At 42.7% G+C, this 27,558-nt stretch overlaps 1 protein-coding gene across 1 annotated transcript in view; it reads left to right on the plus strand.

Annotated features, from left to right (window-relative positions):
- Positions 1-27,558, plus strand: part of EGFR (epidermal growth factor receptor) — a 199,133-nt gene that overhangs the window by 165,424 nt on the left and 6,151 nt on the right. The window contains exons 17-24 of the mRNA XM_056857997.1: positions 368-509; positions 2,571-2,693; positions 4,677-4,775; positions 11,011-11,196; positions 15,283-15,438; positions 17,325-17,400; positions 20,944-21,090; positions 24,232-24,329. Coding sequence (XP_056713975.1) covers positions 368-509; positions 2,571-2,693; positions 4,677-4,775; positions 11,011-11,196; positions 15,283-15,438; positions 17,325-17,400; positions 20,944-21,090; positions 24,232-24,329 — 1,027 coding nt within the window. The remainder of the gene's footprint in view (positions 1-367; positions 510-2,570; positions 2,694-4,676; positions 4,776-11,010; positions 11,197-15,282; positions 15,439-17,324; positions 17,401-20,943; positions 21,091-24,231; positions 24,330-27,558) is intronic.

Below are 27,558 nucleotides of genomic sequence, written 5' to 3' on the forward strand. Positions count from 1 at the left end.
GCAGTTTTATATACAAACATACTTTGGAGATATTGCAGGTTTGGTTCCAGACTACCGCAATAAAGTGGATCTCGCAATAAAGCGAGCCGCACAACCTTTTTGGTTTCCCAGTGCATTTAAAAGTTATGTTTTACATTATACTGCAGTCTTTTAAGCGTGCAATAGCATTATGTCTAAAAACCGTACTGTAATAATAATGAAAGATTGCGAGAATTTTCAAAATGTAATACAGAGACACAATGGTATTTTTGTCACCTTTTGTTTAAAAGCAAAGTTGTGAGCTCTGGATGGCCAGCAAAAAGCGGCGAACCGACTTCATTCCTCTCGCATGTTTTAAGCTCAATGGTCTTTGGTCTTTGTCCTCTAGCTCCAAAGTCCCATCCATTGCCACTGGAGTCGTTGGGAGCTTGTTCGTCTTGCTTCTCATCTTGCTGGGCATCGGTCTCTTTATGCGGAGGCGTCGCATTGTCCGGAAACGTACCTTGCGCCGGCTACTACAGGAAAGAGAGGTAGGTTCAGGAAATGATTCTGAAATGCTGAGGCTGGCTAAAAGGTGTAGAGGTCCCAGAGCCATTCCAGATTATCAGTTTACTATTCCTGATTTGCAGCATAGAATCTGGGTGTCTTCTCTCTAGGAATTGTTTCTGGCTTTGGGGTTGGGAATATCACATTTTTCAGACAACGTATTTTGTTGCTGGATAAGTGTGATCCTATCCTTTTGTTAGTGGGTGTTGCTGTGGTTTGGCTATTTTATATATGGATAGTGGCTGTGGCACTGCTGATGAGGAGTTCCTTCTCAGTGCCTATGTTGCATTTTGACCCTATCACTTCTTATTTTTTACGCATCCCATTTTTCTCCCTAATGGGGATCCAAAGCATCTTACCACAGAATTCTCTCCTCTTCCACCTTTTCCTTACAACAACCCTGCGAGGAGGTAGGTTAGACTGAGAGATCACGACAAGGTCACCTGGCAGGTTTCCATGATAGAGAAAGAATTCGAACCCGGTTGTCCCAGGACCTTGTCCAAAGCAAAGAGCACCGAAACGAGTTAGTCTTAAAGTGTGGTGAAGCCCCTTCTTATAAGGCTCCTCTTGTAGCAAAGCTTCAGAGTTGTTTCCAAGACCTTAAAGATGGTCTTGGTTGTCTGGGACTAGTCAGTTGTGTGAAGAAGTGGTTATGCAATCCAGTAAAGTGGTCAAGATTTTTGGGGTGGGGGACTGCAGTTTGCTGGATGTTCCCCCTTTTAAAAAGCTGCCTTGAGAAAAGCTACGCGTGAGGGGGAGGACTAGGCTGAACCTTCCTCTTTAGCATGCTGTTTTTCTGCAAAGTCCAAAGTATTGGGGGCGGGAGGGGAATAAGGAATACAAATATGCCCTCTCCATATGCAGACTCAGAAAATTTATTGTATATGGCTGTTGGCTGTCAAATGGTTAAAACATAGTAATACAGCAAGTAGTAATACATACAAATAGCTAAAACAGTAAGTAATACAGCAAAATAAATAAGACAAATCAATGATTAAAATATTATAACAGATGCCAAAACGTACTAACTCACCATTTTAAACTTAATTGAGAACTCCTTCAGAAACCTTAGATCATATTTTCTTTGCCGCTAGGGCAAACAGAGAAACCCTATGTGTTACATAAGCATCTATGTCAGACAGCAGAAATTTAATGTTATCCTCATCCGAATGTACCATGATGACAGATAATATTCCTGCTTAGAATTTGGCCCTAGGACAATCATACAGGGGACAAAAAGGATATAATGAGGTAAGTTTTGAGGATCCACAGATGCACACTCATTGTTCCCTTGGTAATTGGGAATATCTACCAGCCAATAAGCCGTTGGCATGGATTGGAAGCACAATGATGTAAAAGATGCTGTAATATTAGTTCTCCATATGCAGCCCAACAAAGCTTTACCACAGTTCCACCAATCATATTGACTGGCCCTGTATCTCTTTCCTCCAGGCAAAACGTTCCTTTTGTGCATACAGGTGTGCACATTTTCCAGCCTTTTCTTTAAAAGGGGGAAGAGGGTAACCAGCAATAGAGCTGCCCTTTCTCTCTCTGCCACATTGAGGGCAACCATCATACAGGAAGGCTTCGGATATCATTTGGATAGGTCCTCAGAAAGAGCTGGTCTGTTGTATCAAAGTACTGCACCAATATAGTACAGTATACTATGTAGTTTATTGCAGCTAGCTATCTTGACGCTACATTTTATTTCAGACCAGTTGCTTGGCCTCCTCCGACCTGGCTTTATTCCAAAACGATCTGTCACCCCACTTCTTACATGATAAGTGAGAATGTTATATGAGTTGCCAGGGATAGGAAGTGGGAATGTGATAAGCACTATAGCACAGTGCTGTTTCTTAGCACTTTTTTGGGCCAGGTAACCTGTTCTGAGGTGGTAATAGCAGAGCACAGATGATATCAGTTCGTGTTATGTGTTTTGTACTTCTCAAAAAGGTAAAGTGAACTGGCTAGTTAAAAAAAAAAAAGGATATATTTCCTCCTCCTAAACCATGTTATTATTTTTATTTTTTTTTTGTACTGAACAGCTTGTTGAGCCTTTGACACCCAGTGGAGAAGCACCAAATCAGGCTCTCTTAAGGATTTTAAAGGAAACAGAATTTAAAAAGGTCAAAGTTCTTGGCTCTGGAGCTTTTGGTACTGTTTATAAGGTAAAGTCACCCATCTTTATTTCCTTTACTTCTGTTCTTTATACTTGCGGACCAACAGGTCATGAGCAAAACAAATTCAGTAAGCTCGGTAATACAGAGATAAGCAAACATACAGAAACACAAAGTCCAGAATACACAGTTAGAAGGAAGTATCATTAAAAGCCATAGATAAAAAATTTCCCATGGCGAGGGTTATGTTTGGATCATTATCAGCCAAGGTTATCTCTTACTGTCTCTTGCTTTAGAGCAGGTCCCCACAACTGAATATATACTGTAATCCATTTATCTCTGGCGAGATCATACTTTTTACACTCAATTTAAAAAATGCCAAACAGTATCCAGATTACCTGATTTACATTCGCAAAATCGTTCAGAGAAAGGGATCCTTGAAAACCTGCCTGCTAACTCCCCCAATGGTAGGGCATTTAAACTAGCCTTGGTGAAAAGTATTCTATAATTGGGGACAATTAAATTTTTACAATAAGCAGGTAAGATCTTTGGAATAGGAAGAAAGTCACCACCTTTTCCTCCGTTGTAAAGGTTCAAAACTTGCAAATCTGGGGGGGGGGGGATTGTGTATTGGTTAAAATACATAACACATTGAAATCAGTATTGCAGTTGATATCAAATGTAAGATATTTGAATGTATGGCAAATATTGCAGCATTTAAAAGACATCTTAATAATATGAGGGTAATTTTGGGGAAGAAATGTATTTCAAGCTGCTCCAGTGTGTTTAATTCAGGCATGATTACTTCTCTAATGAAAGTGTTAATAGGACTTAAAATCATATAGAAGAGAGTGACTCTAACCCCCTAACGATTTGCACCAGCAAAATATTACAGTAGTACCCCAAGGAATATAACTTTATAAGATACACTGGCATGCATGCTGATATGCCCTATTCTAAGCACATAGTTTTTAGAATTTATAGATATCACTGAATGAAGTGCCACAAAATATGGAACAAATATAGAGTCTGGCCCTAACATGTAATTATTCTAAAATTAAGATCATAAGAACATAAGAAAAGCCATGCTGGAGCAGACCAAGGCCCATCAAGTCCAGCAGTCTGTTCACACAGTGGCCAATAATTACATGTTAGTAAGGCAAAATCAGAAGATTTTAATTGTGGCAGAATATTGGCTTATATTGTTACAGTTGCATGGACAGAAAGGGATGATAAGCAAATCAGAACCAGGAAAAGCTCAAAGAAGATTGGTGATAATTAACATACATTAGCAGTAACTATGGTTATGTTGATTCAGATGTCGTCCTGCCAATAGTTATTACTAGCCAGGGGAGAGACTCAGCCATGAGCCCATGTGTTTATACAGTGCTGCATCTGAAGCGGACCATTTTTTCCCTCTGGTTCTTGCTACTTTTGTGGAGATATAAACTAATGCTGCAGTTCTGCGTACACTGGTTTGGGAATTTAAAAAAAAAGCTAACAGAGCAGTTAAGTGACCACACATAGGATCAGGCTGCATGGCTGGATGCCCGTCTAGGTACTTGAAATCTGGCTTTTGTTTAAAAAAAAAAAACCTGTACAGGGCACAGTTCTACTTAGCAGTGGGATTTTCTCATCCACCCCTTCTTGCGGCACATCTCACAGCCTCCAACACCTGCCTCAGAGGACCAGGGGATGTACTGGAATGGCACATGATGCTTGGGAGACTATCTGTGGCGAAACTGAAAGAAATGGGTGACTTTCCTTTCTGCAGTTAGAAGTGCCTTCTTTGTAGAACGGACTCCGTGATCCAAGCCGTTAGATTTGGGTTACCATTTCATTCTTCAAATCCCATTTATCATTTCCCGGAAACTTTATGGCGTGCAGTTATCCTGACAGAGTATCTAATCGCCTCTGCTCGTTTGACGATGCATTCCTTCTTGAACGTTCCATAAAGTTTACAGGCCAGCCTACTTTTCTTGTGTTGGAATGTATGTATTAAATTATTTTTCCCCTCTTGGTTCTTTTTTACAGGGGCTCTGGCTTCCAGAAGGGGAGAGAGTTAAAATTCCTGTGGCTATTAAGGAATTGAGAGAGGCCACATCTCCCAAAGCCAACAAAGAAATTCTCGACGTGAGCTTTCTTTTCTTTTCTAACTTTCAGAGGTGTTGAAACATTGGTTTGGAGGGGGCACAAAGTCAAAAATCCAGACTCTGATTTGTAGACTTACTAAGATCTGTTGGCCTCATTCATTTTTCTAGAGATCAGGTTTTCCAAATAGGGGAGCCAGTGCTTCTTTTTCAACCGTCTCTTTCCCCATGATTCCTCAGCTCCATTACAAATGCAATAGTCCACAACCACAGAGCAGCATAACTGGTTTCGTGGGAGCAAAGGAACTTGGGGTGTGTTTCTCCAAAAGAGACCCCCCCCCATGCTATCCTCTCCATGCTGCAAAGCAAGCCCCTTTTGAACCCGAGGATAGTTTGAAAAGCAGTTCGTGATGCAGCACAGGGAATCTGTTGCTCAAAAGGGGAAAGTTTTTTTTGTTTTTTTTAAGGACATGCAGCTAAAATAATGGTTTGAATCCCAGGCCATTAAAAAAAACAGTCATGCTTGGGAACGGGGCTAAAAAAAGCCTTCAATCACTCTTTATTGTTACAAAGACCAGAATACATACAAATTACAATCAGTAGGTATAAAAGGAGAAACAAGAAAAAAGGAAGCTGTATAAAGTCAGAAACTGAAAACCCTGCTTGAATGTATAAGCTAACGATAGCTATATAGCTATCATAAGTACACATGAGCACACGAACACATGAAGCTGCCTTCTACTGAATCAGACTCTTGGCCCATCAAAGTCAGTGTTGTCTACTCGGACTGGCAGCTGCTCTCCAGGGTCTCAGGCAGAGGTCTTTCACATCCCCTACTTGCCTGGTCCCTTTAACTGGAGATGCCGGAGAACCTGGGACCTTCTGCACGCCAAGCAGATGCTCTACCACTGTGCCACAACCACAGTAAAGTATATGCACCTCAGCTGCAATATAAGTTAGTACTGTGCATATAAGGCCATTAATCCACCTCTTTACATATGAGTGTGTTTCTCTTCTTAACAGCTAGAAAGCAGAATTTTGCCATTGCATTGGATACGGTAGCCTCCTTATCCTCAAGCAGTAATTTAACCAAGGCTAACTCCCTAGGGAAGATGACTGGGAAGGCACTGGCAAACCACCCCGCAAACAAAGTCTGCCTTGGAAACGTCGGGATGTGACATCACCCCATGGGTCAGGAATGACCCTGTGCTTACACAGGGGACCTTTACATTACTTTTAACTCCCTAGGCCCTCCAAAAGGTTCAGATGCTTAAAACGAGATAGCAGTGGGAAAATAGTATTTGTTCTGATTTCATCATAAATTTCACAGTGCACCACTATATGTGTGATTGAGTCAACTGCATTGGCTGAACAGGGGCAACACCGCTGCTCCATAGGCAGATGTTGAAACCTGCCGTCTAAAACAGCAAAAGGTAGGGGGCAAAAAAACAAAAAACAAATACGCTCTGTACATTGATCGGTGGGCCTACAAGGGGCACCTGAGGGCACTCTCACGCCTGCTGCCACCACCCGCTTCCACCCTCCACTTCTCCCTGTGCCAGAGCGCCCAACACCCCTTCCTTCCTTCCTTCCCTGTTTTTCAAGGAACAGCACCTGACAGCAAGTACCAGGCCTCTAGTCTGGGAAGCCATATAGAGCAAAAGTCTCTCACTCTCCAGCTTCAGCAGGTGACCATGCATTCTAGTATTATGAGAGAGGGAGAAAAGCTTCTCCCTGTCCACTCTCTCCGTACCATGCATAATTTTATAGACCTCTATCATGTCTCCCCTTAACCACCTTCTTCCCAAGCTGAACAGCCCTAAGTGTTTTAACTGCTCCTCATAGGGCAGTTGCTCTAGCCCCCTGATCATTTTGGAAGGAGCATTGGGTATTCTGGTTTGGAGGGGGTGAGGCAAAGGAGGCAGCAGCAGTAACGGCAGGGTTGGAGGCAGCTGACCCACAAAATCCATCTCCCCCCACGAGGCTGCCGCTTCCCCTCCCCACATTTACAGAGCCAGCCATGGCACTGTGAATGCAGAATGGTGATGTTTACACCAGAGCTTTCAACAGTTGCTGTAACAGAGCATGTGTGATGAAGCCATATTTATCCATGTGTAACTGCTCACATTTTAATGACTTCATCTTAGCTGCTGGACTGGGGTGATGGTTGCCCCAGTTTTTCACCGTATAATTGTTACTTATTAAAGATAAAGGCCAGTCCCCTGTGTTTACAAGGTGATTTGCCGTTGCCTTCCCCAGTCGTCTACATTTTACCCCCAGCAAGCTGGGTCCTCATTTGACCGACCTCGGAAGGATGGAAGGCTGAGTCAACCTTGAGCCGGTGACCTGAAACCAACTTCCGTCGGGATCGAACTCAAGTCTCGGGCAGAGCTTTTGACTGCAGTACTGCAGCTTACCACCCTGTGCCACGGGGCTCGCTACTGATTACTTATCTAAAATATTTAAGTTCCACCTCTCCGCAGAGTGTTTGAGGTAGCTTGTAATAAATTTGCACGGTAGAGTGTCCCAGTCGCCAGCATAAAAGCATACTCAAGGGCCAACAGCCACCACGGTGCACACTGATCCAAAAGGAAATGGAGACATTCAGCTGAATGCTTGCCCAAATAGGGGGTGTATTTAGCTGTCACCAAAAGGAGGCCAGGAAGGGGGGCGTGCAGACGTCTGACAGAGAGGAACGACACAGAAGGCTCTCTTTCTCGTGACAGCCCTCCTTGCTTCACTGGGAGGGGGACCGCCTGCAGTGGGGAGGGGATCTCAGTGTCTTGGCAGAACAATATGGGAGGAAGCCTTCATTCTAGGACTGTTTGGGGCTTTATTGGTCAAAACCAGCACTTCCAGCTGGGCCCAAGAACAAAGCTGGTAACAAAGATGGCTTAAAATTGGGACGATAGGCTGCTAATCGCTGCCCCCAGACAGATTACACTGAAGTTGGAGAGCGATCGAGATTCTGAATATTTCAGAAGCTTCCTGATTCGTTTCTATTTCTGGTTGACAACATTGCAAAGGAGTAGATGGTGAAATATTAATCCTCTCCTAGTCTTGAAGGGAGAAGACTCAAAAGCAGCTCCTTTCCACATGACCAGCCTCATATGTGTGGATTGAATTCAGAATGAACCAGAGTGTTCAGGAATAACAGCATGCACAGCTATGGGCTGCATGTGTTAATAAATAATAATATTTTTTGTTGTTTGTATCCTGCCTTCCCCTGGTGAACCAGGCTCAGGGCAGCTAACGTCATATGAAGTGCAATATAATCACAAATTTATAAAATGTAAATGCAGTACAACATCACCAATTTAAAATTCAGTAAATTCAATCCCAGGAGCCTCGTGGCGCAGAGTGGTAAGCTGCAGTACTGCAGTCCAAGCTCTGCTCACGACCTGAGTTCGATCCCGACGGAAGTTGGTTTCAGGTAGCCGGCTCAAGGTTGACTCAGCCTTCCATCCTTCCGAGGTCGGTCAAATGAGTACCCAGCTTGCTGGGGGTAAAGTGTAGACGACTGGGGAAGGCACTGGCAAACCACCCCGTAAACAAAGTCTGCCTAGTAAACGTTGGGATGTGACGTCACCCCATGGGTCAGGAATGACCTGGTGCTTGCACAGGGGACCTTTACCTTTGCTAAATTCAATCCCACTTTAAAAAACTTCACATTTAAGGAGGATGTTACCTAAGGTGGTCGTGCCTCCATGCTTTTCACTGATGTTTCTCAATCCTGGGCAGGGGGAGAGGATGGAGATTGGAAAATACATAACAGCAAGGTATCATAGAATCATTGAGTTGGAAGGGAGCTCCAGGGTCATCTAGTCCAACCCTCTGCACAATGCAGGAAATTCACAACTGCCTCCCCCCCCACACACACACACCCAGTGACACCTACTCCTTGCCCAGAAGATGGGGGGAGGGAAGGGGGGAAGGAACAATAAGAAAAAGATTTTAGGTAAGGAAAATAGAGGAGATATAGATTAACGTATAGATAAATTTGAAAGTTAAGACAATAAAATATAGCAATCATTTTATATAAATTAGGGAAATGATTAAATATAAGTCTGGCTTTTTTAGTTTAAAGGGGAAATATCAGCAATGGTTTTAGAGTAGATTATCAATTAAATAAATCTTTATTTAAATATAAATAGAATGTATTGTGTGTGTGTAAAGTGCCGTCAAGTTGCAGCCTACTTATTGCGACCCCTTTTGGGGGTTTTAGAAGGCAATATATATACCGATGCCCTTGGAAGTCTGAATATGCTGTATGTATGAGTTAGTATGTGTGTTTGTGATTTTATGTAATAATTAAAAAAAAAAGGATTGAGGGAAAGGACCCAGGGAAAGGAAGGGAATAAAAGGAAAGAGGAAGTAAGGGAAGAGAGGCCAGCTCATTGTGTATACCCATCGCTGCCCTCAACCCTAAGCTGAGGTTCATGCTGAGGTTTCACTGTACATGGGAAGGATTGCGTGGAGGGAGAAAAAACTGGTGGTCTGCAAGTGTGAATGTTAGAATTACAGCACCAAAAGCTACAAGAAGAAAGCTCTGGTGGAGGGGCTCCTATTAGCCCCACTGCTTGAAAACATTTGTGCGCTGTATTAACAGTAATCTAATCCAGTTCATTCTCCATCCATAGTTCCTAATGGCTTTATTAGGATAACAGCTAATAGGAGATTTACAGCCAAATACCAAGCATAGTTGGAGCAGGTCAGGGCATACCTAGGAGATTTCCAAGATACCATTTGAAAAAAAACAACAACCAAAAGCCTGCTGTAAGTTCCCAAAGCTTTTAAAGAAACATTTGACTGCACAAAGGCTTCATTATTCTTTCTCTAAGAGTTCAGCTTGCTCTTTCCCTCTGCAATATCAAATTTAATGGGCTCTGTCGAGTTTTGGAACCGCTTCATCTTCTGTGTGGCCCACATATATAACCGGTCCTTGCATTTAAATTCACAGTTTGGCGGTCTTTGAGTCAACATTTGTGGGAACGTTCACTTAAAGCCACATGGTTGGGGAATATCGGTTTAGCTAAAAATTAAAACAATATGTTTCTGACGTAACAGGAAGCAGGATAAGAACCAGACTTGCTTCACTCTTATGAGCCTGCAGATCACACTTGGTTCATAAGAAGTCTGTGATTTTTTTCTAAGAAAGACTGTTACAATGCAAAGTTATTCTATGAGCATTTATAATGGGTTGTACTCAAAGACTGACTTCTGCTAAGTGACTGATATTGTCTAAGGACCTTTGGGTTCTTTCACACATGCTGAATAATACACTTTCAGTCTACTTTCAATGCACTTCAACGATCGTTTGCAAGTGGGTTTTGCCAATTCACGCAGTAAAATCCAGGTACAAAGTGCATCGAACATGGACTGAAAGTGCATTTTGTGTGAAAGCACCCTTTCTTGATGGTGAAATCCGTTGCATTGGAACATGGAATGGAAACCATCTCAGTTTTATACTTGAAGTAACAATGACTGTATTGTGTGTGTGTGAAGTGCCGTCAAGTCGCAGCCGACTTATGGTGACCCCTTTTGGGGTTTTCATGGCAAGAGACTAACAGAGGTGGTTTCCCAGTGCCTTCCTCTGCACAGCAACCCTGGTCTTCCTTGGTGGTCTCCCATCCAAATACTAACCCGTATGGCTGACCCTGCTTAGCTTCTGAGATCTGACAAGATCAGGCTAACCTGGGCCATCCAGCTCAGGGCAATGACTGTATTAGGACTACACTATTCAGCCATTTAGAGTTCCTGTGTGAGAGTAAAGTGCCGTAAAGTCACAGCCGACTTATGGCAACTCCTTATGGGGTTTTCAAGGCAAGAGACTAAAAGAGGGGGTTTGCCATTGCTTTCCTCTGCACAGCAACCCTGGTATTCCTTGGTGGTCGCCCATCCAAATACTAACCAGGGCTGACCCAGCTTAGCTTCCGAAATCTGATGAGATCGGGCTATACCATGCTGCCTTCCCTCCCTATTTAAAGTTCCAAGGGCTCAACTATTGGATCTTGGCAACCAATCAGTGTATTTTCTAGCTGGTGCAATGAAGTGATTTGGAAGCTTTTCCACCTTGAAAGAAAGAGAAACCAATTCCCCATTCCTAGAAAACTAATGTAACAATTCCACCACCTCGTTCTGTGAATCGTTCTATGGAATGATTCTAAAACGCATCCACTGTCACGTTAACACTGTTTCTTTCTTTCCTTGCATATTGACGTTTTTAACATTTCAAAGGATGGGTTTCATTCTCACTGTTCTCTTCCCTCCCGCCCCAGGAAGCGTATGTGATGGCAAGCGTCGACAACCCCCATGTATGCCGGTTGCTGGGAATTTGCCTGACATCCACCGTTCAGCTCATCACCCAGCTTATGCCTTACGGCTGCATCCTCGACTATGTCCGAGAAAACAAGGACAACATAGGTTCCCAGTACCTTCTCAACTGGTGTGTGCAGATTGCAAAGGTGAATGAATAACAAAACTCGCTTAGTTCGACAATGACTTGTATTGCATCACTGACACCATTGGATTTGTCTACTTGGCCTTGTCTACAGCCAGGAATTCTAAATTTGGCACACAGAAGCAAACCCACCAAAATGCCTGGGCTTTTTCTGAACCATCCATTCTGTGCTGCCCACTGATTCTGAAATTCCTCCGAGTTTTGAAATGCATGAAATACAGGTTGAGTAGCCCTTATCCAGACTGCTTGGGACCAGAAGTGGTCCGTATTTCGGATCTTTCCGTATTTTGGAATATTTTGGAATTTTTGCATATATATAATGAGATATCTTGGGGATGGGACCCAAGTCTAAACACGAAATTCCTAAATGTTTTATATATACTTTATACACATAGCCTGAATGTAATTTTAAACAATATTAAACAATAACACCAGCGTAGTATAGTAGTTAAGAGCAGTGGATTCTAATCTGGAGAACCGGGTTGGTTTCCCCACTCCTCCACATAAAGCCAGCTGGATGATGTTGGCTAGTCACAGTTCTCTTAGAGCTCTGTCAGCCTCACCTATCTCACAAGGTGTCTGTTGTGAGGAGAGGAAGGGAAGGAGGTTGTAAGCTGGATTCTCCTTTTTAAAAAAAAGATAGAGAAAATATAAAAACCGATTCTTCTTCTTCTACTTAATAATAGTGTGTACATTGAACCTTCAATGCTGAGAGCCTGTGAGTAATGCCTTCATGCCTGCTCAGAAGGTCCAGTTTTTGGATCAGTCCGAATATCAGATGTCCGGATAAAGGATATTCAACTTGTACTGCTATCTAGATGTTTAAAATTTGTGGGACGGGGTTAGTCAGAAGTCCTGTTGAGTACGTGAAGTGAGTCTCACAGTTGTTTGGGTTGTATAAAAAGCCTGCACTCTTATCTCGAAACCAGAGCCAATCTCATAGTTGCTTAGCCACAGACAGGAAGCCAGCTCCCAAAGGTACTTTCCTTTGGAGTTCATTCTTTTATTTGTTTTCTAGGCATTTTGAAAAGTAATTTTTCTTCTTCTGAAGGGCTTTATCTTTTGTTATCTGAAACTCAGAATGTTTCTCAGCACTAAACCGTCTCAGGAGATAGGCCATAAATTTCATAACTAGAAGAATTAGATGGGAGTTTAGAGTACAACGAGCGATTCGTAGAAAACTGTTTGGCTTCTACAATTCTACAAATGATGTGACCAACTGGGACAACCCTTGGATAAAAATAGTTGCACCATGGCCCAAGTAAAATAAGACTTCCATGTTCACCTTGTGTGTATGTTTGAAATCTACCTAGATACATAATTATGTAATTATTCACAAGTAATTCTGTTTCCAAGTTTAAATTAAATGGCAGTATTTCCAAATGCACTGTGTTTCTTAGGTATAAGTGTTTACTTGGAGGAGAAATTGCTGAACTGGATAAACTCATTATGCTTGAGGCCTTGATAAATGAGGTTACTGTTAATAGGGTTTTGCTATTGTTGATGACTCGATCCTTGAAAATAACAGCTCATTAAAGTTCCATTTATTTAATGAAAGCAGCTTTTATAATGGCCTTCTGCCAGTTTGCTGGGCTAATCTGTTTGGCAACATTCAAAACCATTTTGGAAGCTAATCTGAATTTCTTTGGTAGATGTTATGATGGTGGTCCAAGGTTAATAGAGGGAGAATGAGGGTGGACGCTAGGGAGATATAATATTCCCCACTGCTGCGTCATTCCATTAGTGAAAGACATTTAGTCACTGCGTTCACATGCCAGAAGCGCTTTCCCCTATTAACGTTGCTGGGTGACCTTGGGCCAGTCAACACACTCAGCCTAGCCTACCTCATAGGGTTGTTGTGAGGATAAAATGGAGGAGAGGAGAATAATGAAAGCAACAAGGTCCCCAATGGGGAGAAAAGCAGAAGGGAAGGGAAGTAAATAAATAAACAATAACTGCAGGCAAAAGGAGCTGTGATTAATTGAATGCCATTGCCTGTGTTTATTGTGTTAGAGTTGTTTAACTGTTTTAAATTGTATGCATGCTTAGCTACACTAATAGAATCATAGAATCATAGAGTTGGAAGAGACCACCAGGGTCATCTAGTCCAACCCCCTGCACAATGCAGGAAAGTCACAACTACCTCCCTCCACACCTCCAGTGACCCCTACTCCATGCCCAGAAGATGGCCAAGATGCCCTCCCTCTCATGATCTGCCTAAGATCATATAATCAGCCTTGCTGACAGATGGCCAACTAGCCTCTGCTTAAAAACCTCCAGGGAAGGAGAGCTTACCACCTTTCGAGGAAATCTGTTCCACTGAGGAACCACTCTAACTGTTAGAAAATTCTTCCTAATGTCTAGATGGAAACTCTTTTGATTTATTGGTTCTAGTAGGTTATCCGGGTTGTGTGACCGTGGTCTTGGTATTTTCTTTCCTGACATTTCGCCCACAGCTGTGGCAGGCATCTTCAGAGGAGTAACACTGAAGGACAGTAACACTGAAGGAATAACACTAAAGGACACTGTCCTTCAGTGTTACTCCTCTGAAGATGCCTGCCACAGCTGTGGGCGAAACGTCAGGAAAGAAAATACCAAGACCATGGTCACACAACCCTGATAACCTACTAGAACCAATGAACTCTGACCGTGAAAGCCTTCAACAATCTTTTGATTTAATTTCAACCCATTGGTTCTGGTCCGAACTTCTGGGGCAACAGAAAACAACTCGGCACCCTCCTCTATATGACAGCCCTTCAAGTACTTGAAGATGGTTATCATATCCCCTCTCAGTCTTCTCCTCTTCAGGCTAATATTAATGTAGTGATTAATTAACAGACAACATGCCTTTCAAGCCCTAGCCAGTGCAAGGATGAGATGTTCTTTCCCCAACCTGTCCGCCTCGCATTATTGTATTCAGTGTCTCTGCTTGATCCCATTTATTTAAATAAATATTAATTCCCCACCCTATCAGATGCCCAGCTGAAAGGGACTGTATGCAGAAGACAATAGAGGTTCTGTTCTTTTCCTTTCCTTTTATTATTAAGCTCGCATGACCAAAGGTCTTGGGCATAACACCAATACATCACAGGAGATCAAACAGACAAACTAATATAACGTGACGGGGGCGGGGGGGGGAAGCAAGATACCAAACCAATAAAATACACTGGCTCTCTTGACTGATTCTCTGTATATCAACCGTGCTGTAGCGCAAGTGCCAGAAGAGGGTTGACTGGGATTCTCCGTGGGGTTTGAGCTGCAGACTTGTGAAGCAATCTCGTAAGACTCTCCACACATGGAAAACTGTTCAATAGATGCACTTTACCCATGTTTTCTGTGCATGATTTTGGTTGTATAACTCACCATATAGCAGGCGTCATTGCACATAAATTTGGTGGTTTAGGCAAATAAAACAATCAGTAGGATTGAAGAAGAAAGCAATGTGCTGTCAAGTCGCAAGTGGTCCATGGAGATCCCATCCACAGGGCATTCCAGGCAAGAGGTGAGCAGACTTGACTTGCCATTGCCTTCCTCCGCGGAGCAGCCCCAGTATTCTTTGGTGGTCTCCCATCCAAGTACTAATCATGGCCAATCCTGCTTAGCTTCCAAGCTCTGACAATCTTGAGCTAAGCTGGACAATAGCCTGCTGATGCAATCCTTTGCTGATAGATCTTTGCAGTAGTGTGTACTGAAACAATGTGTGTCTAGAATCAGAGGTTCCCAAACTGTGCTCCATGGAGCACTTGGTGCTCCGCGAAACATCTCCTAGTGCTCCATGAAGAGATTGGAAAGAAAAATACTCTCATTTGGTTTAGTATATAGGTGCTAGGTGAAAATTAGTGCTCTGTGACGAATTTCTCTCCTGAAAAGTGCTCCATGACTCAAAAGGTTTGGGAACCTCTGGTCTAGATGCTCTGCAAGTGAACTCATTTTTCACTAGTTATGAAACTGCACCAGTTCTATCACAGTGGGCCTTTTTAATAGAATGAAGGTAGAATTGTTTTTCGTCCAGGTTCTCATCAGTGTATGTCTGGGTTTGGGGTAAGGAAATAAGTTTTTTTCCTAACTGTACATTGCGTACCTGCTGTAGGGAATGAATTACCTGGAGGAGCGTCGTTTGGTACACCGTGATTTGGCCGCCAGGAATGTCCTCGTTAAGACGCCCCAGCACGTCAAGATCACTGACTTTGGATTAGCCAAACTGCTCGGAGCAGAAGAGAAGGAGTATCATGCAGAAGGAGGAAAAGTAAGTAAGAGCACAGATTTCTTACTCTGGCTTGACTGAAGTTGATGACAGCTGCATCCCTTGTTCCTAGTGAAGGCAACAGTTAGGATGAACAGGAATTCACTGGTCAGTTCTGAGTTCTTTCGCAGACTCTGTACTAAATGCCTATAGAAAAGCCACTGTTCTGATATTTTTAAATTATTTTTTTATTATTTCACACATAACAGACATAAAAACAACATGCACACAGTATACAGTAAACACAGTATATTCATATGTGTGGCTCCTTATCTAAAACATATCTAAAACAAGATGTTCATTTACATCCCTGTGAGCAAAAGTAGTACATTCTATAGTATTATACCCACCTCATACAGTCATTGGAAAAGACAGTCATGCTGAGAAAAGTTGAGGTCAGCAGGGAAAGAGGAAGACCCAACAAGAGATGGACTGACTCAATAAAGGAAGCCACAGCCTTCAATTTGCAAGATCTGAGCAAGGCGGTCAATGACAGGACATTTTGGAGGACTTTCATTCATAGGGTCGCCATGAGTCGGAAGCAGCTTGATGGCACTTAACACACACACATACAAAATTAATCATGTAATGCTTCATTATTAATACTTTTAATTATATCAACTATTATATAAACTGCTATAAAGTCTGACAAATAATTAATTGAACAAGTATAATATTCTTCAGTCAAAAAGAACATCACTGCTTTCCACTGTTAATGAGCTACATGTTCTGAGATTTTTAAACAACTAAAATCAGTGGTGTTCATTTTTAAAAGGCCTAAATACAGGTTGTGTTTCACCTATCCGGACATCCAAAATTTCGACTGACCCAAAATCCGGACCTTTGGAGCCGACACGCAGGCAGATTCCCGCCACCGGGCCTCTCCAAAGTCCAGAGAAACCTGCCGGCGGGGATCTCACTTCAGTTTCACCACTGCAGCGGGGAGGGACACTACACTGAAGTCTGTCCATGCTGCAAGTGAACCCAAACTTCAGTTTAGCTTCTCTCCCTGCCGCGGTCAAACGTCGGCTGCGGCGGGGATGCTAAACTGAAGTCTTGGTGCACTCGCAGTAAGCCCAGACTTCAGTTTAGCATCCCTGCTGCAGCTGAAGTTTGACAGTGGTGGGAAGGGAAGCTAAACTGAAGTCTAGGCCCACTCGCAGCGCGCCCAGACTTCAGTTTAGCTTCCCTCCCAGCCGTGGTCGAACTTCAGTTCCAAAATATGGACAGATCCAAAATACGGACCGCTTCTGGTCCCAAGCTGTCCATATGAGGGATACTTCTCCTGTGCCAAAGACCCTAAACTGGAGAACTAGGTTTGATCCCCCACTACTCAATGCGATACCTGCTGGGTGACCTGGGGCCAGTTCTCTCAAAACCCTCTCAGCCCACACAGCGGCAGGCAATGGCAAACTACCTCTGAACACCTCTTGCCTTGAAACCCCTGCAGGGTTGTCATAATTCAGCTGTGACTTGATAGCACTGCCCACCACCAAATACTGGGGTGGCTCATAGGGTGTGCTTGCTTGATATCCCTCCCTTTCGGTTTTCTAGAGGTGAGTTTGTATTGTATTATTTACAGATACCCTTAAGCAAAGCGTCATTGTGCAGCAAATTTTCATGCTTCTGTTCAACATGAAATTCATTTGAGTAACCAGTTGCTCCCTTTCAGCCTAAGCTACCTTGCAAGATTGTAAAACGAGGGAAATCTGTAAACGTTAAACATAGGGGTGAAATCCACCGCAGGGAAGCATAAAAAGAACAGTTGAGGGAACTTTCGTACACCTTTTTTATCTGCTTCCAAAATATCTGATTCCGTGGCAAAAATATTTCTCAGTTCTAACAAACTTACTATTAGATTTTAATAACTGCATTATTACTGCTCCTAGGTTCCTATTAAATGGATGGCCTTGGAGTCTATTCTGCATCGCATTTATACCCACCAAAGTGACGTTTGGAGTTACGGTAAGACTGAAAGCAATACTGTGCTACTTCTGAGTGGCAATTAAAAAGAAGGAATTGTTAACTATGATTTCTTACTGTTTCTGTTTAATCTTTCTAGAAGAGCCCATTCTTCTAAGGATGATGTTTATTACAGTATCTTGAGTAGCCAAGTGACTGAAGTTTGCAATTATAAATAATACACAAAGCATTAAACACAGCACATGGAGCTACATTTTCTTGGGCTGGAAGAGGAGATACTTGGGATCTCAGATTGTTTGTGTGTTGTAATTCCATTCTTTATTTCCTAAACAATCTGCCAAAAGAAGGGTGGTTTAAGACAAGATCAGGCTTAGTTCTACTGGTCTTTGAGCTGTACGACTTCGGACTGCAAGTGAGGGCCTCACATAGGGTTGCCAACCTCGAGGTGGTAGCTGGAGATCTCCCACTATTATAACTGATCTCCAGCTGATAGAGATCAGCTGACCTGGAGAAAATGTTTGCTTTGGCCATTGGACTCTATGGCATTGAATTCCCTCCCCAAACTCCGCCCTCCTCAGGCTCTGCCCCCAAAACTTCCCGCCAGTGGTGAAGGGGGACCTGGCAACCCTAGCCAAAAAAGGTGTCGTAGCAACTCCGCTAAGCAAGGGGCTCTACAACAGGCGTTTCGGGGGCGAGACAGGTTAGGAGGCTGACTATCATCAGCTCCGCCCCTGGGAACGCCCCGGGAACATCTCCACCACGCCGGCATGGGCGTTCTCTTCCGGGATTTAGTTCCCAGAGTGGCTGTGCAGGTGGCGGGGGCTGGCAGAGCTCCGCAGCTCGCAGACACCGGCATGTTTGCCCCCACCCTGCCGTAGGTACCACTTTATTCTGTGACAAAGTGGCACATATGCCAGTGTGGGTTCATGCCAGCTCCTAAAGACCTCCGCCCCTTCAGGAATGGGCTCAGAGTTTGGGATTTGCACAGAAATGGGAGAGCGGGATACAAGGGAAGGAACAAATTTATTTTGAGGAAGCATGGGTTTTTTTATTTTTAAGGTTAGAATTTGTTCATTCTTACTAGTGCATAAAAGCAAAGTACAGAAATAGGAGAAAAAGAGTGGGTGTCCCTTCAGAAAACTTATTTTGAATAAGCTGCTGCAAAAAAGCTTTTTTACCCCCCAAATTGAGAAAACATACGACAAGGGAAGCTTAAAAGCACACACACAGAAGGCATTAGTGCCATTCTGAAATTCCTTTCTTTCCTGCCAAAAGATAACTGGAGTGAAATTGAAAGCACAAGGGAACCACAGAGCTGTGGGAATTTGCTTTTTTATTTGTAGAGCATTTCAGGCATTAGAGCCCCACCTGTGTTCCGTACAGCCTTAATGCAGGTTTCCTATTTCAGTAAGAGCTCGGCCTAAGTCAGTTTGTCCAGACTAGTGGGGACATGCACGTGAATCTTGTACATCACAAGTAAAACCATGGCAATGCTTGAAGACTGGAAGACAGGGAGAGAGAAAACTAGAACAGTCCAGACTACCAGAGGTACTAGCTGGAGATCTCCCGCTATTGCAACTGATCTCCAGCCAATAGAGATCAGTTCCCCTGGAGAAAATGGCCGCTTGGGCAATTGGACTCTATGGCATTTAAGTCCCTCCCCTCGCCAAACCCCGCCCTCCTCAGGCTCTGCCCCAGACACATGTTTCTGCATCTTGGGCCCTTATCGGTCCTTATGCTCAAATGTTGGAAGACCTTTTCCATCCTGACAGCCACATCCCTCACCAGAACTGTCTTGGCTGCTGGGAGCTTCTCACTGAATTTACAAATTCTGCTACAAGCAGAAAGGACCAGGTTGTTCCTCTGATCAATGTTGCTTTGAGTAGAAAAGAGACATTTGATGGAAAGTCTAGCAGGGCCATCACTGGTAAATAAAATACCACTAAGAACTGAAACTGCTGATACGCAAGCCCTTTCCTAACAGATGTACCAACAGCGAATTTGCAGCTAAGAATTCTGTTTTTATCAAATGATTTTTTAAATTTTATTTTTTCAAAAACATATACAATACAAACTAACAAAATTGACCTAACAAAGCACAATAAAGAAGCATAAAACCTAGACTGCAGAGATGCAATCAATCTCTGAGTAAAACAAATATAATTTTGTTTCAATTTCAATAACTTGCCTTTGTTATACCATTCTAGCTTTATATCATTAAATATGCTGCTTTTTGCTTATTCATTCGTTCTCTAAAACGATAATACTTTACAAGCTCATAGGCAGCTAAGGATTCTAGAAGCTTCATGCATGGCATCTCATGGACATTTCCTCCAAAGCCATGTGTTTTGGTGCGTGCAGAAAGGTTTCTGAAGTTGGCCAGCCGCAACTTCTCTCAGTGGGTTGATTTTTTGTCCTTCACAATGCCATCCTAAACAGAGTTACACCCTTCTAAGCCCATTGACTTCAGTGGTGTAACTCTGTTTAGTGTTGTCCTTTCTGCCTGTCAGTTTTGTTCATGCGTTTCATCACAGGATTGATTTTGTGGTTTGCAGCAAGCTGATAAACTATAACTTTATAGAGACATTGGGAAATTCAGTTCCTAAACAATCCTCTCAAGGGATTGTGGTCTTCAGCAGATAAAGTCTAACACTTGGGGGGACACACGCACACATAATAGCAAGAAGGAAGGCTTGCCTGCGGTTCTGAAATGTTGCAAGGTTGTCCTTGTCTTATAAAATGAAAAGTGATTTTAAAAAAATGATCACAGCTCAGCAGGCATTTCAGTTCCTTGCTTGACCTTCAATAGAGATTAATTAAAATTAAAATCTTTGCATTGCTGTTTTTATTTTTTAAACCTTCTTGTACTACAAGTGGGTGGTGATAATGCATACTTCTTTAAGAGGTGCAGGAAATAAATTAAGAGCCAACAGGACCTCTGTAATAGCTTAATACAATTAGATGCATCCATGACAAACAGCTTGTTTTTCTTTGTGACCTGTTTGCAAATTAGTACTAATGGTCCCTTAAGAGAGCCCTAACTGCTTCAAAACTAAGATGAATAATCCTCCGTCCTGAAAAAGTGGTTGTTCCTTGGCTAATAAAGCAAGTACCTTTGGCTGTTTATGCAAGGGAGTTTTACCTGAGGTTCGTTGCTCGCTGGAGCCACACTTTTCTGTTGGGAGTCTATGCACCAGCAGTCTCCAAGCTCAAATCAGGAAGTATTTGAATTCCCACCCCTTGAAATGCTGCTTTGTAATTGGCTGTCTGCTTGCTTTGAGAGAAACCAAGCTTCCTTGTCCCACGCTTTGCCTTATGCATGGGTATTTCAAGTGGGCTGAGCTCAGGGGAGAGAGAAGAGTCAGGTTAATAGAGGGACAGAAAGTCCCAGGGTCTGTGATGCTGGCAGCGAGGTCATCTCTAATGGAGGGAAAACGCATGCATAACTCCAAGGAACAACCGAGACAGACTGGGGGTGAACGTGAGTGAAAGTACCCATGCATAAATGACCTTTGTGTTCTAGGAGTATCCTGCCTTCTAGTTCAAAGGACGTCTTTAAAGTTCTCCCTTGCAATGGTCTTTCAGGTGTCACAGTGTGGGAACTGATGACCTTTGGATTGAAACCCTACGACGGGATCCCAGCCAGCGAAATTTCCTCTGTCCTGGAGAAAGGAGAGCGCCTGCCTCAGCCTCCCATTTGTACCATTGACGTCTATATGATTATGGTCAAGTGTAAGTTAATGACCTATGCATGTTAGCACAATTCTTCTGTGTGAATTTAGTACATTAACACAGAGAGGATCACATGGCATGGGTGGGCCGGGGCAAAGGGCAGGATGTTCCATATGCTTCTTGTTGGTGTCTGCACTTGGTGACTTAGAACATACAAGACCTTTATTCACTTGTTTGACTGATTCTCTTTTTTGTCTACATTGAACTTAAATGTAATAGAAGAGACTCAGGTTGCCAGGTCTCCCCTGGCAACCAGCGGGGTGGGAGTGGGTCTTACCAGCTGCAGGGGGAGGCCAGCGCCGACACCACTTCCAGAAGTGACATCATCACGCCACCGACGTAGTGGGAGATGCTCTGATATTTGGGCAAAAATTTGGGTAAAAAGCCATTTTTACCGTAGAGTTTTGCCCAAATACCAGAGTGTCTCCCAAATTGTCAGCGACGTGATACTTCCGGAAGTGACATCATTGTGTTGACAGCAATCGGGCCAAGCCCTAAATTTACCACTGGTAAGCCCCCTGCCGGCCAGCTGAATGGCGCCGGGGGAGGGGGCCCAAAGTGAGGGATTCCCTGCCCCGGGGGGTGGGCTGGCAGCCTTAGAAGAGACCCATAGGATTGCTATTAAAACATGACTTAAAACATGTAGCTGTATTGGTCTGTTGAAGCAAAATAAAACAAAAATTAAAGACTAATAACATTTATTTCAGTAAGAACTTTTTTTGAGTCATCGCCCACTTCCTCAAGAGGTGCGGCTGGCTTTTTGAAAAGATATTCTGAAAAGATATCCAAAAGGTATTCAGAAACAATCCACCAGGTGGCACTAAAATACTTCATTCAGAATTTCAGATAATTTGCTCTAGAGACAATAAATATATTTCACACTGGTTTAGGAGATTCTCCGTCATGGTGAATAATTTACCTTTAGCAGGGCTATAACCTGCAAGATTAGGCATTAAGAAGACTAAATTATTTTAGAGAAGTCGCTTATCATTTATCGTTTCATCGTTTAACATGGGCCAAGATAAGCTGACCTTTTTCTAAGTAGAACATCCTCTCTTCCTCTCCAGCCAAGTTTCATCTTTAGCTTAATTTTGGGCTGATCCATGTGTTAATAGAGCAACACAGGAGCCATTTCTACATAACTGTTCCCACTCCCCTCTATTAATATTCGACCAGCAAATGATCCGTAGTTTGACGGATTGTGATCTAAATTGTGCTGCGACTGATTTTTTTTAAAGTCAGTTCAGTTTCTACCCTGACCCTTCCCAATGACTTGGGGTAGATAAAAAAAATTAAAAGCAAATCTGAACACAAACAGCAAAATTAAGATTACTCACTCTGGCTGCAATCCTGAAAGGGGGGGTTGAAGCAGCACCTAACAGGATAAAGCAGCACCTAGGCCTGCATGGGGGCAAACACGCCGGCGCCAGGAAGCCACGCTGCTGCGCGGGGATCCGCCACTAGCACAGCTCCACTGGCAGTGAAATCCCAGAAGTGGGAGCCTGCACCAGCGTGTGTGTGTGTGAGAGAGAGGGGGTGCGTTCCTGGGGGTGGAGCTGCCTTTAAGCAGCTTCCAGACCTCTTTGGACCTGGGAACACCCCCTTGAGCTGCGGCGTTGCCACATCACCTTTTTTGGGTGGATCTGCCCCCCTTAGGAATACACTGAGAGTCTTTTAATGCATCTGATGAAGTGAGCCTTGATTTATGAAAATTTATGCCGGAATACCTAGATTCAAGTCCAGTAGCCCTTTTGTTTATAGGTTATGTTTATCCTGTGGTTTGTGTTTGGGATATACCATGTTTATTGGCAGTTGCTACATGAAGTTGGTCGTATACTGACCTTATTCCTTTTGTTTATTCCCTGTACCTGTTTTTGTGCTGGTCGTGGACCATAATAAAGTTTTAAAGTTAAAATTAAGTCCAGTAGCCCCTTAGAGACTAACAAGATTTTCAGGGTATAAGCTTTCCAGAATCAAAGCCCCGTTCATCCAGATATGTTGGAATAAATTGTTAGTCTTTAAAGTGCCATTGGATTCCTGTTTTATTTTGTCCCCCGCCCCCCCCACCCGGCTGTTTCAACGCTGGCCCAAACAGGAATGTTTGTGCTGTCAGCTTGGTATGAGATTTGGAGGTCTATGGAGCCCTGAGCTGATTATCTTAACCTGAAGAGGAAGCGGAAGGAATGTTTGTTTTTCCTGCTCATTATTTCACAATCCTTTGACGTGCTGTAGATTTGTAGACCTAATATGTCACTGACTCTGATCTAAGCTTGTGTAGACAGGCAAAAAGATTTTCATTGTTATACCTACTTTTTAGATTCCAACATTTTTTTAGCTAGATTGTCAGTATTGCATGCTGTGGCCCTTACACACTGTTGAAGTTTACAGCATTCACCACCAATCACAGCCAACCTCACCCGCTTTTGGGGGTTGACATTGATGGATTTCCCAAATCATGCTGAAAACCAAGGGGCATATTCAGCTAGTGCAGGGGTGTTAAACATTAGGCCCGGGGGCCCGGATTTGGCCCCTTGAGAGCTCTTATCTGGCCCACAAGTCATCCCCCCCCACTCTCAGTCTGGGCTGGTGAGTCCATTGCCTGGCCAAGGGACATTTATGTCATATCCAGCCCTCGTAGGGTTGCCAATCTCCAGGTTCTAGCTGGAGATCTCCTGCTATTTCAACTGATCTCCAGCCAATAGAGATCAATTCACCTGGAGAAAATGGCTGCTTTGGCAATTGGACTCTATGGCATTGAAGTCCCTCCCCTCCCCAAACCCCACGCTCCTCAGACTCCACTCCAAAAACCTCCCACCAGTGACAAAGAGGGACCTGGCAACCCTAGGCCCTCGTAGCAATTGAGTTCGACACCCCTGGTCTAGTATTTCAGTTCTTCTGCACATTTTCACACTGTACATCCAAAGCCCACCCCAAACCTCAGCATGGAAATTTGGCTTTGTAATTTAATTCTGTGTAGCATTTCAATAGATAGCTTAGTGGTCTCTATTTTATATCAGAGTTTGACATTATTTTTGCTCTTTACGGTCGTGCTAGCGGGCTTGCTTGTGCTGCTAGATGTGCTTAGACACATGCAAGCGGGCTCATTCTTTTCATTATGATTTCCTGTGTCACCACCTTCAGGCTGGATGATTGATGCAGAGAGTCGCCCCAAATTTCGGGAACTGATGGCAGAATTCTCCAAAATGGCCCGGGACCCCCAGCGCTATCTAGTTATACAGGTACTTCTTATTAATAATTTGATGTTTTATTTTTCTTCCAAGGGAAGCAATGGATTGAAATTAGGTTAGAAGTGAACAAACAGATGGGATGTTTTTTGTAGTGCATTCTGTATCGTAAGAACATAAGGAAAGCCATGCTGGATCAGACCAAGGCCCATCAGGTCCAGCAGTCTGTTCACACAGTGGCCAACCAGCCTCTACTCTGGAGCATCAAGTATCTCTCAGAAGACAGAAGTCAGCCATTCCTGGTCTGAATCCATATTTAAAGCTCAAGCTGTAGGACTTGGTCTTGGAAAGTAGAGCGGCAATTGAACATCGTGGCTGCTCCAGGCTTTATTTCATCTGAAAATGTTAGATATATAGCAGCCTCTGCATCCTATTTATATTTTCTGGGTTCCAATAGGATTAGTAAGCCTTGCCATTGCAGCGAATTCCATCATTTTTGTAATCCATTCCGTTAGTTTAGGTGTCGCTTTATTTTTCCAATGTCTTGCATATAAAACCCTCGCTGCAGTAACCGCATACTGAAAACGTTCCTTCTGAATAGCTTGGAGTTGAGTTGGGATCATTCCTAGAAGCATGAATTTGGGATTTAAATCAAATTCCACCTGGAGTATTGCCATAATCTCTTTGTGAATTTGCTTCCAATATCTCTGGGCCTTTTTACAAGTCCACCATTGATGATAAAAAGTCCCTTCAGTCTCTGAACACTTCCAACAATTTGCTTGATTAGATTTGTACATTTTTTGTAAGCCTTTAGGTGCAAAATACCAAATCTAGAACATTTTGTACCAATTTTCTCGAACGTCCTGGGATCTTGAAAATTGTATTCTGCATCTGTTTTATCATACATTTTATCATACAAAGTTCTGCATCTGTTTTATCATACATGTCTTGGCTTGTTCCTCAGCAGTCTCCATGTCTAACAACAGCTTGTAAATTTTTGAAAGTTAGTGATCTTGTGATCTCACCACCAATTGTTCGAAACTCGTTGGTTTATCTGATATTTGATGGTCTGTTTTTAGTCCATGTACAACTTGATGATATGCCAGCCATGTTATTCTAATGTTTCCTTCTCTTAGTTCTTCAAGTGATTTAGTCTGGCCATCTTTTTTCACTAAATCTCCGTACGTCAGAAAGTCATTGGATTTTCGACTCGCGAAGTCCATGTACGCTTCTGTTGGAGACATCAGTTTGGGCGCTCTCGGACTTACCCATGATTTTAGTGAATTCCATATTTTTATCAAGTGAAAAGTTGTGGATTCTCAAGGCAGATGTTTAGGCATTGTCTTTAGAGCCTTTAACCATAACCAGTAGTGAAATCCTTTTTGCAATAAAACCTTTTCCAGCCTGATTTCTCGACTCTCTGGTTGTAGTATCCAATCTGTAACAGCCACAAGTGCGGCAGCTTGATAGTATAAAAGTAGGTTGGGTAGTGAAAGACCTCCTCTCTCTTTGTCATCTTGTAAGACCGCAGATCTGACTCTAGGCTTCTTCCCTCTCCAAACAAATTTGTTAATGATTCTTTGCCATTTAGTTATCATAGTTTTACTGATGTCAATTGGAAATGTTTGAAATAGAAAGTTCATTCTTGGTAAGACATTCATTTTGATCGTTGAAATGCGACCTAGCCAAGAAATTTGGAGTCTACCCCATCTTTTCAATTTTGGTCCACGTCTTTTTATAGTTCAGATCAAATAGTGAATCATTTCCAGTTGGGATTTTGATTCCTAAATCCTTTTTTTCGGAGTTGAACATTGCAAAAAGTCTGAAATCTCCAATTTTTCTTTGTTACACAGATTGAGGAGAATCATATTGGTTTTTTGTTTGTTTAATTTATATCCTGAGAAATAACTAAATTGGTCGATTTGATGTTTTATTTCTGTCATAGAGGACTTTGGGTCTTGACATATCAACACCACGTCATCTGCATAACTTCTGATTTTGTACTCCTGGTCCTCGAATTTAAGTCCTTTGATTTTGTCACTTGATCTTATTTTTTTGGCCAAGACTTCCATGGCTAAGTTGAATAGTAGAGGTGATAGAGGACAGCCTTGTCTTGTTTCTTTTTGGATTTCAAATTTGTTAGTTAGCATTCTATTGATTAGCAGTCTTGCGTTCTGTAATTTATATATTGCCTTGATCGCCATCAGAAATTTTGTCCCGCAGTCTATTTGATGTTAAAAAGTTCCATGACACATTATCAAACGCTTTTTCTGCATCCAAGAATATCATAGCCATCTTCTTCTTACTGACTTTAGTGTAGTTCATAGCCACTAGTACCACTCTTACATTATCTCTCAATTGTCTTTTTGGGATAAATCCTGTTTGGTCTGGGTGTATTATTTTGTGAACGCATTTTTTAAGTCTCTCAGAATAGATGTTAGAATTTTATAATCCACATTTAATAAAGATATGGGTCTGTATGCCTTTGGTGATTGTTTCTTTCATTCGTCTTTGGAGATGAGCGTAATATGAGCTTCTTCCCAGGAACTCGGTATTTGACCTTCTGAGATTATGTCATTGTAGACTTTTTTGAGATGTGGAATCAAGATATCTTGGAATGCTCTGTAATATTTTGCTGTCAAACCATCTGGGCCTGGAGCTTTGTCTAACTTCAGTTTTTTTAAAAGCTTCCACTATTTCATGTTGAAATCCTTTGATTTAATATTTGCCGGTCCTCATCTGAAAATTTCTGCAAATTGGCGGTTTTGACGTACTCTTCTAGTCCTAGATACTGCAGACTTGGCCAACCTGAGAAATCAGCAGTGGCTGAACATGGACTGACACAAACAGGACACAGGGTCTTATTCCAAGACACTGAAAGACTGGACAATTCTACCAACTATTTTGTCAGATTGCACAGAGAAGCCATTGAAATTCATAAACATCAGCACAACTTTAACAGAAAAGAAGAGAGTTTAAGAATGAATAAGGCTTGGCTTCCTGCCCTGAAAAACCTCCAGACTAACAAATCAACAGTCAACAATAGCTACAGTCAACAATAGCCATGCAGATTAGCTTTGGATTTCACACATTAACAGATCACTTCAGGATACAATGGTTCCATATTAACATACCACACCCTCATTAGTACATTATCTTGATACTTACAGGACAATGATTAGCACATTACTTCTGCAGGACAGTACTCAGCTCAAACCCAACCCCTCTCTGACTCTTCCTACACACTTGACACTGAGAGACACTGTCCTTCAGTGTTACTACT

The sequence above is a fragment of the Euleptes europaea genome, chromosome 11 (assembly GCF_029931775.1).
Source record: "Euleptes europaea isolate rEulEur1 chromosome 11, rEulEur1.hap1, whole genome shotgun sequence".
Lineage (NCBI taxonomy): Eukaryota > Metazoa > Chordata > Lepidosauria > Squamata > Sphaerodactylidae > Euleptes > Euleptes europaea.